The 13259-nt window shown below is 45.5% G+C and overlaps 1 protein-coding gene across 3 annotated transcripts in view; it reads right to left on the bottom strand.

Annotated features, from left to right (window-relative positions):
* Positions 1 to 440: 440 nt before the first annotated feature.
* tmem102 (transmembrane protein 102) overlaps positions 441 to 13259 on the bottom strand; it is a 38085-nt gene continuing 25266 nt past the window's right edge. The window contains exons 3-7 of one of the 3 annotated variants that reach the window (XR_004021396.1): positions 6137 to 6472; positions 4883 to 5076; positions 4400 to 4612; positions 1808 to 2733; positions 441 to 1663 (exon numbers count right to left, since the gene is read on the bottom strand). Coding sequence is in view for 2 of the 3 variants with exons in the window: in XM_030753741.1 (XP_030609601.1) it covers positions 2134 to 2733; positions 4400 to 4612; positions 4883 to 5076; positions 6137 to 6472 (1343 nt within the window). In the remaining variant the exon portion in view is untranslated. Of the gene's footprint in view, positions 2734 to 4399; positions 4613 to 4882; positions 5077 to 6136; positions 6473 to 13259 lie in introns of all 3 variants that reach the window. The other 2 variants (XM_030753741.1, XM_030753739.1) reach the window with 2 other exon arrangements.

The following is a 13259-nucleotide window of genomic DNA, read 5'->3' as shown; positions in this document are numbered from 1 at the left end:
GTGACATTTTCCATCACTGGTTATTGTCTAAAACCAAGACGATTCAACTGCTAGCTTATGCTTCAACCTGTTAACTGGCAGCACCAAAATCACCTGAAAAAAACTACCTAACGCCTTCTGGTTATTATTTGCTCTGGAAAACCCATTTCGTAGCCTATGAAGTGCGTTTTATACGGCAGGCTAGACCCTCCCATTTTGATTGACACCTATTCGGCCAATCACGTTAAGAAATGGGTTTCACGGAGCCAATATTAACCAGAGGGCATCACGTAGCTTTGTCAGGTGATTTGGTGCGGCCAGTTACGTGATTGGGCGAATGAGGTGTCAATCAAAATGGGAGGGTCTAAACTGCCATATAAAAAGAACTACAAATGCCCCGCAGACGGGACACGGCCAGTTAGGAGGCTAAAAGTGCAAAAAAAAAAAAAAAAAAAAAAAAAAAAAAAAAAAAAAAATCATATTCCTGATATATTGTTATATACTAGTTTCAGCAGCATAATGGAACAACAGTTATGTCTCTTCTTACTGTGTTGATTCTGTTTTTGGGAAACCAATTCACTAAAGAGTTTTACTGAAGAGGAGAAAAAAGCAGCTCCTAACAGCTGAGAGTCGGTCAGTTAGAAGTCGAGCACTAATAGAACAAAATGCCTGGCCTCTCTCATCATCATTTACAAGCACGGTTTTTTTTGGAGCGGTTTCCACAGCTAGAGAGCTACAAAAGCTTCCCAGAAGCAACCTGAAACATCAACAGGTTTCCTGATATGCCACAGTATGAAAACTGACAGTTCTCATTATTCTACTCAGATTTTGGTATCGAAAGAAAAAGCAATCGCCTCTCTTTGTAGCCCTCATATGAGAACTGAAAAAAATCCTGCATTTTATTTTTTTTTACCCCATTTATGCTGTTCATCAGCTTTTATTTGAAAGATATGCTCCTTTTTCCCCTCCTCCCAGTTTCTTCGAATTGTATCCAGATATACATATTTCTGGTTTTTAAAAGGGAGACATTTTAGTTTCAGACTCCCTTTAAGGCCTATTGCAGCTTCTAATTTCATATTTTGAAACTAATACTTTCTTAGACTGTTACCGCACCATGATAATCTTGTTCCAGTGCAACCTTAGCGCTTATTTAATTTATCTCAGCATCAATTCCACTTTTTTTTTTTACGTTAAATCTTAACTCTGATTTGGGGCTAAATTTCACCATTTTACACGCTGGTGTGACCGAGACTTTCAAAGGATAAAAAGCAACCCGACATTCTGACCGTGACTGAGCGGATTCATCAACGTTTGACGAGAATTGGAGAATTGTCGACACGTTTCTTAAACCGTGTTTGTCTTTGCAAAACTGCTCAAAAGTAGATCTTTGGTACATTCCATCACCCCCGTGAAATGTGTTTGACATGAAACACAATAATCGTGTACCTACAAAAACAGCGATGTGCATACCTGAGAAAGATTTTTGAAAAAAGTGAGGAGAGGGGAAAAAAAAAGTCATAAATTGAGGCATGAGGGTCAAAAAAAAAAAAAAAAAAGGGTCTTAAGTGTAGTTAAAAGAGAAGAGAGATTATAAAGACTCGGCAGTTCTCCTTACAACATTACATTCAGTTACATCAGCCACACCTTGTTTTTCCTTTCCAACACAGCTATCGCCCACTCTGATCTGGAATAAAAAAAGGAGAAATGCAGCAATCATGAAGCTTTTCTCCCGCTGACTTCAGGAGTGTAAGTAATGCATGAAAACTCTTGGGCGAACACACACACACACACACACACACACACACACACACACACGCTCTATGTTCACCTCCACTGGACTTTTTTCTCATTAATAAAGCCCGGCCCTTGTCTTTGTAGCACCAGCTGATAAGTCTTGTTAAGGCCAGCTCATTAGGAGAGGGCCATCTCCGTGGCAACAGCTTGGTGACATCATGTCTATTATGCAACGTCTCGTAAACTGGACGCTGCTTTCAGTAGTGAGAAATGAGTGTTTTTGGTTTAAAGAGTCAGTCGAGCAGCAAGGCTTCATCGCCGCAGGATGGTTAACAGGCGGCGTGCACGCAGCTTTCTGGGTATCAAAAGTGTGTTTGGTAGCTAAAAACACACACACGTCTTCCCTGCAGCACGTCTGCATCAGTAGAACTTGTCATCAATGCGGAAGTGAGGCCTGGTGACATCATCGGGGTTGAGGAAGACGGATATGGATTTCCCAGGGTTCTCTGTGACCAGCTGTTGCAGTCGCTGTGCCAGCTTGTCTTCCGAAGGCGAGATGATGCCATTGGCCGGGTGGTGCCCGGGGGAGTTGTGGCCGTTGGTGCTTGTTGTTAGCTCCTTCTTCAGCTGGCCTGCCTGCTGGGCTTGGTCCAAAGCCGCCCGCAGGTGCTCGCTGGGATCCGAGCGCACGTGAGCCAGTTTCCTGGCGACGAGCAGCGCCTGGCTGTCTGTCAGATGCTCCAGCATGTTGCACTGGGGCAGGAAGTAATTTGGACAGTTTTTACCCAGGATGCAGTGAGCCAGGTCGTCCAGGAGACCCAGGAGGAGGCGGCCAGGTGTGTCACTGTCGGGGCAGGACAGGTAGGCAGCAGGAAGTCGGTCACAGGCCCAGAAGAGAAGGGTGCGCAGGTGGTAGAGGCTGAGGCCTGTACGCGGACGGGCCAGGATGCGAGAGAGGACGGCCTTGGCTGCTTGGAAAGCCTGGGCCATGGGGAAGGGGATGCACTTCTTCAGCTGAACCTGTAACAAAAGGCCAATGAGTGACCAGTTAGTAGGAAAGCATACAGAGGGCTGCTCTTAATATTTACTTAATTTACCTAATTTATGTTTCTTTGTTTCATTTCAGCACAGTGCCAAAATCTCTACTCAACTGTTACCAGACCACCAGCTGTGGCTGTGTGTGTGTGTGTGTGTGTGTGTGTGTGTGTGTGTGTGTGTGTGTGTGTGTGTGTGTGTGTGTGTGTGTGTGTGCTGGATAGGGAGGGGTGGAGTTCAAGCCCATAGAGTACGAGGAGAAGGCAAGACAGCCACAGACAGAGAGATGCTGACTGACTCCCAAACGTCTGCAAGTCTGATGGCAGGGAATCCATCTAGCCCAGGTTAGAGCACCAGCAGGGATATGAGCAACGTACGAACTAACACGACTGTGTGTTTACATTCTGTACTCTCTGATCGTGGCTTTCAGACTGTAATGTTCAAACCTGTGCGCTCCATTTACTAAATTTACTGGAGTGCAGCCTTCCAGCTCTGATGCTGAGATATGTATTAATTAATAATAATACTACAATGGCTGTCTTGACTTTAAGTCGTAGTAACATTCGCTGTTGTTATAAGTCGTCTATAATTCAGGACACAGTTAAATAAGCACTTCTTTAAATGTTCATAATTATTGCTTAGACAGGCAGCAGCCGCAGCAGACGCCCGCATCAAATTCACTGTCAATCAGCAGATGAGGGACAACAAGGCAGGACAAAAAAAAAAAAAGTGTTACCAGGCTGCTGGTGAGTTACTGTGAACAGATAACAGGGCTTGGAAGTGCGATAATTTCACTCTCAGTGGCAACAAATTACAGTGCACAAACTGCAAAATGTATTTGAAGTGCATGTAAATAAAATAAATAAAAAGCCAGTATTCTGGCTGTTTTGTAGCATATCAAGCTATTATTATCATCAGTGCTGTTTCTGCACAACTAAACCTTTACACAGGCATACAATGGCTCCCTTTGTCAGCAATTAAATATCTGACACACGGCTATAGAGTCGGTCCTTAACAGCGTGCTTTATAATTAAATGTAATGCTGTCCTGTTTTTAATCAAAGTCAACATGTGGCTTGTTAGCTGCGATCTTCTGCCTCTGAAACAAACTTTGAGGCACAGATTTTTCTGCCTCCAGGTAAAAACAAGTGTCAGAGTTGAGCTACACGTTATCATACGTTAAGCTCCTCCCAGCTGTTAACACACTGTTGTGCTACCTGGCTAGCTAGCATTACCTACATTCAGTGGTGTCATTTTGTAAATGTGTAGTTATTGTTATTATTATGCCAAAAATCAATCACACCACCACAGCGATCTTAGTGGCCAATAATATAACACAAGAAAGACTCTTGAAAAGCTGCAGCAGCTGTTTCATCTGTTCAAGTGATATTTGAAAATTCTACGACCAGCGGACTGCCCGGATCTATTGGTGAGCACGCTAATGTGTCAAAACTAGTCATAACCTCTGCTGTGTCTTTATTATACCGCAAGATGTGCAGAGCATTACCAAGAAGAGCATCAATAACAGGACCAACATCAATAAAATCCTAATGACACACAACTTTACAAATGAGAGCGTGACTTTAAAAATGGGACATAAAAGAAAAAGAGCAAAGAACATAACCTGTAATTACAGCAACGATCCCGCTCACCTCGCTGCGTGAGAACGCCAGTCTCCACTCCCTGTCAGGCCGACCACCCAGTGGCGAGCAGCAGGGCAGCAGATAGAAGCCAGATATGGCCTCTTCCTCTGTGATTTTACCGTCCCAGAAGTGGTTGGCAGTCAGCCAGCCTTGGGCCACAGCGGGCCAACCTCGAAACGACACCACTGGCAGAAGGTCGTATAGCACCCGGCTCGAGCCTGCCTGCAGGAAGGAGAGTGTGGAGAAATATTAAAATGTCACAGAGTCAGTGCTGAATTACAAACAGGGCAATTCTTTTGAAAAAATAATTTTAACATTTGACTACAATCCTCTGTGATATTGATTTCACTCCACAAAAACGTCCCGTTAAAATGAGCAATTTTCACACAGCTGCAAAGTTAAATAGCCCAATGTTCTTCATCGACTGAGGCGTAATCAGGACTTCAGTTTATCATCATTTGAGCAGGGAGCAAAGAGGAGCCTAAGCTGTACCTGGAGGATAATGGTAGTAAGGGGTCCGTTCCTCTCCAGTCGGTCAGGGGTGGGAATGCCTCTTTGGGGGCTGCGCCTCAGTTCCTCTACAGCCTCACTCACAACCCCCCAGAACCAGTCTGTCACTAAGGTGGGAGAGAAGTAGCATCCATCCAGAGACTGAGGGGAGCCCAGGGAGGGGATGGAGCCTTTACCTGAGCAGGGAAAGGAGGGAGGAGGAAGGATGAGTCATTGGTCCTGTACATTTATCTCGTGGTGTGCAGTCCCACAGCCCAAAGATCTCATATTCATCACTTCTGGTGTTTAGCCAGAGCCCCACAAGACCTGGAAGACTTTTGTTATTCTTTATTTTCTAAGCTTCTTGTGCACTTTCCTTGAGAAGCTACACTCTGTAGCCTGGTACAGTAATCTTGCACTAAAGAAGTAGGACACCAGATGCATTACATATTTATGGCACCAAAGTTTCAGGGTCCCAGTGGAAGCCAATTTCATACAAGTACCCCAGGCACGCTAATGGCCCGTTCCCACTGAATGCGTCATTTGTCACATGAAATCGCGGGCACATTCAAAACTACTGCAGCCGCTGAAACTGCTCTCAATGGACATGCATAACTCGCAGTATCACTGGGAGAAGTGTAGAATAAGCAAGGCTGAGGAGTGTGTAAAGATTTTCACTGAAAATCTGAATAGATAATGAAGGACTCCCGTTAAAGTAATACACCCCATTACCCCATCATACACCCGATCCTGCCAGCACCATCCTGCATGAAACGCTGAGACACACTCAGAAAAAGCAGGAAATAAATCTTCCAAATTGCTGAAAATGAGAGAATATATCCATAAATTTTGAAAGTTTCACGCTCGCAATCATGTGGCAGATTGTTGTAGAGGCGTAATCTGAAAACCACAAAGCAATGCTGGACTTTTGATTGTCAAGCTATACCCATTCATAAATGTTTATCTCCTGTGCAGGCTTTTCTTGTTCTCACCTATCTGAAGAGTTATAAAGAACACTGTGCTGAAAGCCCTCTGGCAAAATTGCATCACATCAGGCATCAAATTATGAGCGAGACATGCATTAAATTCAATCAGCACCCACGCTCCTGCAATACTTCCTCCCTCTCTTCAGTTGTAACCTCATTTTTCTTGCATTCATGCTTTACATCCACCTGTCCCTTACTTTCTATCCCTGCTGCTCTTCTTCCTGTTCTCCTTCCCGGTTTCTTCTCTGATTATCCTATTTTTGCTACTCACTCATTTCCCCTTCCTCCTCATCTTCCTCGGTGGGATGCCCATTCTCCTCCTGGCAGCAGATGCTCCAGCGGGACAGGATGCTGGAGTCGCAGAGGCGAAGGCTCAGCCACGAGTGGCAGGGTGGGGAGTGTCTCATGTCCAGAGTGACTGGCTGGTTGCGGTCGTGAAGCTTGAGGGCGGGAACGAGCAGGGTGAAATCCAGGTCAAAGTCGGCCCCTTTGGCGTAGTCCCCCAGGTCCTCTGGGTTGAGGTCCAATACGCCCTCTCGGGCCCCGCCAGATAGCAGCAGGTACTCGTTGGCCACAGGCAGGCGCTGGTCCACCTTCTGGACTAAGCCTAGAATTATTGAGCAAGAGGAAGAGACCAGGAAATTAATAAGATCCTGTTCTCATTTTCCTTATTTTCTGTCAAAATTTCACTACACTTCTAGATGGTCACATCAAACATGGCCAAAGCTTAAATTCAACACCATATGTACCAGTACTTCCTGTGAACCAAAAGCTAAGGCTTCAGAGGGTCCAAATGCTAAAGTTATCTCATCTCCTCAAGTGTTTGTCGACTGCACGTGTGTTTGTCAAAGAGTCCTGTGTGTGGAGGAGAGACAGATGAGCCCTTTACACAGAAACAAATGACGTTAGTAAAACTATCAGCCTAAAGAAAACAAGAGAAAATGTTTTTTTTTAGCTGTTTAGCAGATATCTGTCAACTCATACAGGCAGGTACATTATTCAGTATTTATTATTTATTTACTATATTCAGTATTTGGATAATAACACAATTTTTGTATATGAACATGTGATTGAAGTGCAAACTTTCAACTTTAATTTAAAGGATTTTATAAAAGTTTTGCATTAACTGTTTAGGATTTAGAGCCATTTTTATATACACCCCCCCACCACCACCACCACCACCACCACCACCACCACACACACACACCCACACACACACACAAAAAGTCTTTAAACCTGTATTTAGGATGCATTCTTTTTAGTTGCCAGCAGGGGGCGACTCCTTGTGGCTGCAAAAAGATTCTCAGTTGTATACAAGCATACAGGAGCAAAACACTTTCCTGATGACTTTAGTCTCTAATTTCAAATAATAATGAATACAAAATTGTTACAAAATTAGTCACTGGCAACAATTTGTGATTGACAAGTTAGCCAATGAGCGTATAGAGCCCATCTGCTTCAGTCGGCCCCACACTGGTGACAGCTGGTTTCAATAAGCTAACATGGCAACAGTGAAAACGCTGAGTTGAGGCTGGGTGACATTAAGGCGGCTCCATAAGCCTTTTGTGTGGCTTGTGCTATTAAAAAATGTCATTTTAAATAACTATTAAATAATTACATTTAAAAAAGAAACAGAACTAATGAAAGAAAGCATGTGGTTTCCAAAAACTGCCATGATCTTTATTTCCGGCCCTACTTTTGATCCTGAACTTGTTTTGTATCTTGTCAATAGTAGAAAAGAACTCAATTAGAGCAATAGCCATCAAGAGCTAGAAGTAAAGATGCTAACGGAGAATCACAGTCAGAACGAATCAATGCAAACACAAAGGAGTACATTTTTCATCTTAGGCTTGTGTGATTATCAGAGCTTGCAGGTTTGGGGGCGTAGCAGTGTTAACTTCGGGGATGGCTGCCATAGAAAGTCTGTTTTCAAAACAACTGACTTAATTCATATTTAGAGCTATCAAATCACCCCCCCCCCACACACACAGTGACCACTGCACTAAACACTGATGAACAATTCAGTGGTTACATGTGCTCAGCAAAGGTTTCAATTCAGCTTCCAGCCACTCTGAACAAACATGAGGTATAAGCATCCTGACCGACAGAAACAAAGCACCTTTTACAGATCTTCAGATACCACGCTAATGAAAATGAGGATAAAAGTTATATCACTTTGGTAGGTAACTGCTGAAATATGGGAGCATGGTGATAAGTTTAAGATGAAGCTGGGGCGAGAAATAATCAGTAATCGGATGATCATCTTATCATATCCTCACATTTTAGGCCTGGCTGCTTAAAAGAACCCCTCACTGTCCTATTTGGACAATTTATATGAGAGAAACTCCAGCCTGGAAATCCCTTTATGGCTACTTAGCTGTGTTGTATACTTTGCAGGCTCCAGGCCCATGGGAGCCGCAGCGCTGGAGTCAGCTATATTATGTTTTGCCAGCTTAAAAGTGCAACTGAGAAAGGCTTGATCACACAGCCAAAAACGTGCTGCTGGGGAGCTAACTGCTAGCTACTATAGGTCAAAGGTAAAGAATAGACATTTCAAAAACACGTCGCAGGAGCGAGATTGTTAGAGCTTGAACCTGTGAGTGTTTATCCCCGCAGGGCAGTTAAGCAGCTGGAGATAGCTGAAACAGGGCAATCAGACCGAGCCAGCAGGCCGTGGCTGCGGGCACACAGCTCCCAATGTGATCCTCTCATCCTGTTACATGGGCGCACAACTTTGGTGGCAAGATGCCATGTGACTTTCATGTACAGGCGTGTGTGTAAATAAATATCTGGATTACATGCTACATGCATTATTTAACTAAAGTTATATTAACGTACTGCTATAGTCAACTTAAATACTTTCAATGGATTTAATTTAGTTTACTGGGTCTTCTTTATTTTTTTTTTTAATTAGACAAAGCCAGCAGGAGAAATGACACAGCAAGCAGGATGCTAACAGGATACAGCAGCTAGGACATATTTCATGCCTGCTAAGCTAGCAGCTTTTCTTTAGATGCAGTAACTTTTGACCTAACTGAAAGCTGCATCAGTGCTTCAGCTCATCTCTACACTTGCACACAAGCTTTTATTGCAGTCACATGACATCTTATTTCACCTCCCTGCTCCACTCCACACGAGGCGTGTGTGTGAGGTGGTGCACTCACTGGGAGAAATGGATCGAGTACAGTTGAATTAAGTGAGTACTTTAAATGTGAGTACATTTTTTTCATTACTATATATTAATTTAATTTATATTCTGGGATGTATTTATGTCACACTTTATTTCACAAAGTTAGCAAAGCAGTACAAGTCCAGGCTGATGCTGCCATATTAAACTGTAACACCCACTCTCTTCCTCAGAGTGAGGAATACAGCTTATTAATTTAACACTGGTATGTGATCAGTGCTTAGTGTAGGCAGACACCCAAAGACGTGGGATCTTTATCATATTAAAATTTGGATAGGTGCAATAACAATTTTAGCTAACTATAGTTTGTTAATGCAAAACTGGATCTTCCCCGACACACACTCTGGAGACTACAACACTACGTGGGTTGTACCTGTAATATATCTCAAGGAAAGGGAGAAAAACTCAAAAGATTCAAGAAGCAGAATTTCTCTCTCTTTTCTTTTTTCCTTGCAGCCCCACATGTGACCGCATCAGTAACTTCCATCCACCCTTTAACATTAACGTCATAACTACAGAGTGCTATTCCACAAAAACGCTAACGCTGGCCGTAACTCGAGAACAATGTGACGCATGATGCGTTTACTAAAACTCCCGGACGAGTTTGAATCTCAGCGACCTTGACCTCAAGCTAAAGGTCAGAGGTCAGGTTTTCTGAAAAGCTTGAGAATGCGATAACTCGAGAACAATCTCACCATAGATGCATACTGTTCAAGCTCGACACACCAACCTGCACACACCTGTGCATTGATTTTACTATAAGAGCAGTCCCCACCCCCCCGTTACGAATCCAAAACAGCCGAGCGTTGGCACCCGCTCAGCAGTGCTCATGTTTAACATATGACCAGCTGCTAGTATCTCCTCCCCTTCATAGCCTGGCTGTACTCGATGATGCGTCTCAGCCTCAAGTGGTAAAGCAAGTGTGCCGTTTCCACCTTCAGTGGGAACATTTTCTCGCCTATTTTGCAAAGCATTGTGCTCTGTTGGAGGTTGCTGAAGTAGCTCCCTTTTAACTAAATCACTGGACGCTGACACACAGCTCTCAGACATGCCTGGGCTTGTCTCTAATGAATGTAAATGCATGGCGTCACTGATATGACTGATATCATGATATGAAACTTTTATATCACATAAAAATTCATACCAGTACTTCTCTGACAGCTCACTTATCCCCTGTAAGCTAACACCGATTTGGAACAATCCAGATATTTGTCAGAAAAAGAAAATGCTGAATTTTCCGTTATGGTGTGATAACAGTGTAAATACTTTAGAACATATTATCCAAGATGGAAACCTTATTACATTCCAAGAACTTATGTCAAAATATAGAATTGGCAACGGTAGATTTCTGGAATATCAACAACTTAAGTCCATTTTACAGGGAAGATTTAACCTTAATCAGTTGAATCTAGAAATACCTACATGGGTAACAGAATTTCTTAACCTCTATACCCCAAAATTGTTGTCAAAATTGTATAAATTATTACTGAAAACTGATGATTCAGTTTCCCTCCCAATTACAAAATGGGAGCGTGATCTTTCTGTTAACCTAGATCAAAATTTATGGACAGAAATATGTTTAAATATCTTCAAAATGACTAAAAGACCCCAAGTACAACTTTTACAATATAAAATTCTCCATAGAACACACTATACTGGACAAAGGATGTTCCAAATGGGCCTTACACATTCAAACATATGCACCCACTGTACAAGCAATTCAGAGGAGAATTATCTACATGCTCTGTGGTCTTGTGTACCTGTTCAGAGATTTTGGCAAAGGATATGTAAAGACCTATCCACATGGTTTAGCTGTCGCGTCCCAACTTCCCCCAGACTATGCATCTTAGGTGACATCAGTGAATTAGTGATGGAGTCAAATATGTCACACATAGTTCTCACCGCCTTGTGCATCGCTAAGAAAACTATCCTTATGAATTGGAAGTCAAAAAATAAACTATGTATTACTCAGTACAGAAATTTATTAATAGATTATGTTAGTTTAGAGAGAATGTCTGCTTCATCTAAAGATCAATTGGAGGAATTTGACTCTCTTTGGTTCCCACTGATCAGCTCTATTACTTAGTGGGGGTGGTTGGCTGTTGGTTCTGCCCCTGAGGTGCTTTGTAGGCGGTCGGGTGGGAGCTCTGGGGGCCTGTGTAGCTGGTAGCCTCCTGAGACTGGAGTCCTGGGGCGACCTTCTGGTGATGTCTGTGTGCCTGTTCTAGTTGATGGTGGTGGGGGCTTGGATGGTGCTGCCTTGCGGTCCTGGGGTGTGGTCCGGGGTGTTTGGGGTGATGGGTGCCGGCCCCCGGTCAGTTGGCTGGTCTTCCCTGGGTGGCTTGGGGGCTGGGCCCTGGGGCCCCGGGCCTGGGGCCGTGCCGGCTCCCGGTGGGTCCCCCCTTGCGCTGGGGGGTCTCTGCTGTACCGGGCGCGCCACCGGGTGGGGTGGGTTGACCTAACCTGCGTTGGGACGTCCGGTCTGCGCTTTTGGGGCCCTGGGGTGCCTGCGCTGCCGGGGGCTGGGGTGGGGGGTGGGGACGGCGGTGGGGTGGTTGGTGGGGACGGGGCACCGTATTTCCAACTCAGGCCAGCATGTCCTGTCGCTTGTTTGTGTCTATTGTTGAGTGAATGGGCGTCTAGTGAGAGTGGGCTACCCTCTATGATGGGGGCGGTGGCACCAGTCTCAGGTGCTGCAGTGCTCTGGGATGCTGTCACCATGGCCCCGGGCTCACCCCTCCCTGCCCTGTGCTGGGGTGTGGGAGGTCGGGGTGCCTACTGAGCCAGTGGACTGCTGGCTCTCTTCTTCCAGGTTGGGTGGGGTTTTTTTTTTTTTTTTTTTCCACCTTCCTGGTCTTCCCCCCCACACACACACACACACACACACGTAGGGTGTAGGGTTGAGAGGCTGCGTGCAGAGTCACGCGGCCACTTGCATCTCCTTTTTAATTGCACTATAGACATTATAATTCACAACACATGCACACATACTACACGATACATATAGGACCTTTGGGGCAGGCATGTTACACAGAGGTTGATGAGGGGCGGCCGCTGAGGTGGCCCCATTCAGATCCTCATTTCTGTCTGTCCCCAAATTTTATTTGCATTTTAGACATGGAGGGTTTTTGGGGGGGCAGTGTGGGCGAGCACTGACGTCCAGCAGTTGGTGCTTGTGGCACAACTGCCCCCTCAATTTTAACTGCACCCTATACAACTCATTTATTCACAACATAAACACATACACTTATAAGTTGGGCGGGGGGAGGGGGGGGTGGGCCATCTCACACCCCGATTTCTTATGCCTCGCCCGGGGTCGGGGACGGGTGGTTCCTTGGGGACCGGGCTGGCGGCATCTTGGGGTCACTGTTGGCCCTGGGGTGGTTTCCGCTCCCATCTTCAGAGAGTGGGTAGCTATGGATGAATGTGTGTCTTTGTATTTGTCACAGTCTTCGTGAGTATGGGTGGGCGAGTGAATATGGTGTATCTATGTTTATATGTGTGTGGGAGAGTGTGTTTGTGTATAAATGTGTACATGGGTGTGCTTGCCGGTGTGCGTGTGGTTGTATGTTTGGCTGGACCTGGGTCTGGGCCGGTGGCTTGCCTCCTGACCGCTCCTTGCTGGTTGCCTCTCCCCCCCTGCCCCCCTGGGGTGTGGGTACCTCCTGGTTCCTGGGTGGGGCCGGATGTTCTGATGTGGGTGGTGACCTGCTCCCCTGGGGGCTGCGGCGCGGGGCTGCGTTGGCTTCTTCAGCGTGGGGGGGGGCCCTGTGGGGGCTTGGGCGGCCCTTGGGTGCCGGGGGCCCTGGGGCCCTGCTGCCGGCCGTGCGGGGGGCTGGCCGCTGGGGGGGGGCTGGCTTCTCGTTGCCTCGAATGCTCTGGTGCCCTTGCTCCTTGGCTGCTGGGACTCCATCTGAGACCTCCGTCCTCCGTCTGCTGGGAGGGGTGTATGGTTGTCTTTGGAATGAGTGGCCGCGGGTCTTCGTAGGTCTTGATGGGCTGCTGGTGGCCTGGGCTTCCTGGGATTCTCTTTGCCTGCCTCTGGGTTCTGATGGGCGGGGCTGCGGCTTTCTGCCTTCATTGGTAAGTACATTTCATGACACAAACACATATACCCACATAATGACACAAAATGGTTGGTTTGTATAACTATTCTTCTTTTATTTTTATTTATTTATTTATTTTTTTTTTTTCCCCACACAATCTT

The sequence above is a fragment of the Archocentrus centrarchus genome, chromosome 18, assembly GCF_007364275.1.
Source record: "Archocentrus centrarchus isolate MPI-CPG fArcCen1 chromosome 18, fArcCen1, whole genome shotgun sequence".
NCBI classification, from domain to species: Eukaryota; Metazoa; Chordata; class Actinopteri; order Cichliformes; family Cichlidae; genus Archocentrus; species Archocentrus centrarchus.
This window is presented reverse-complemented; position numbering and strand designations above follow the sequence as displayed.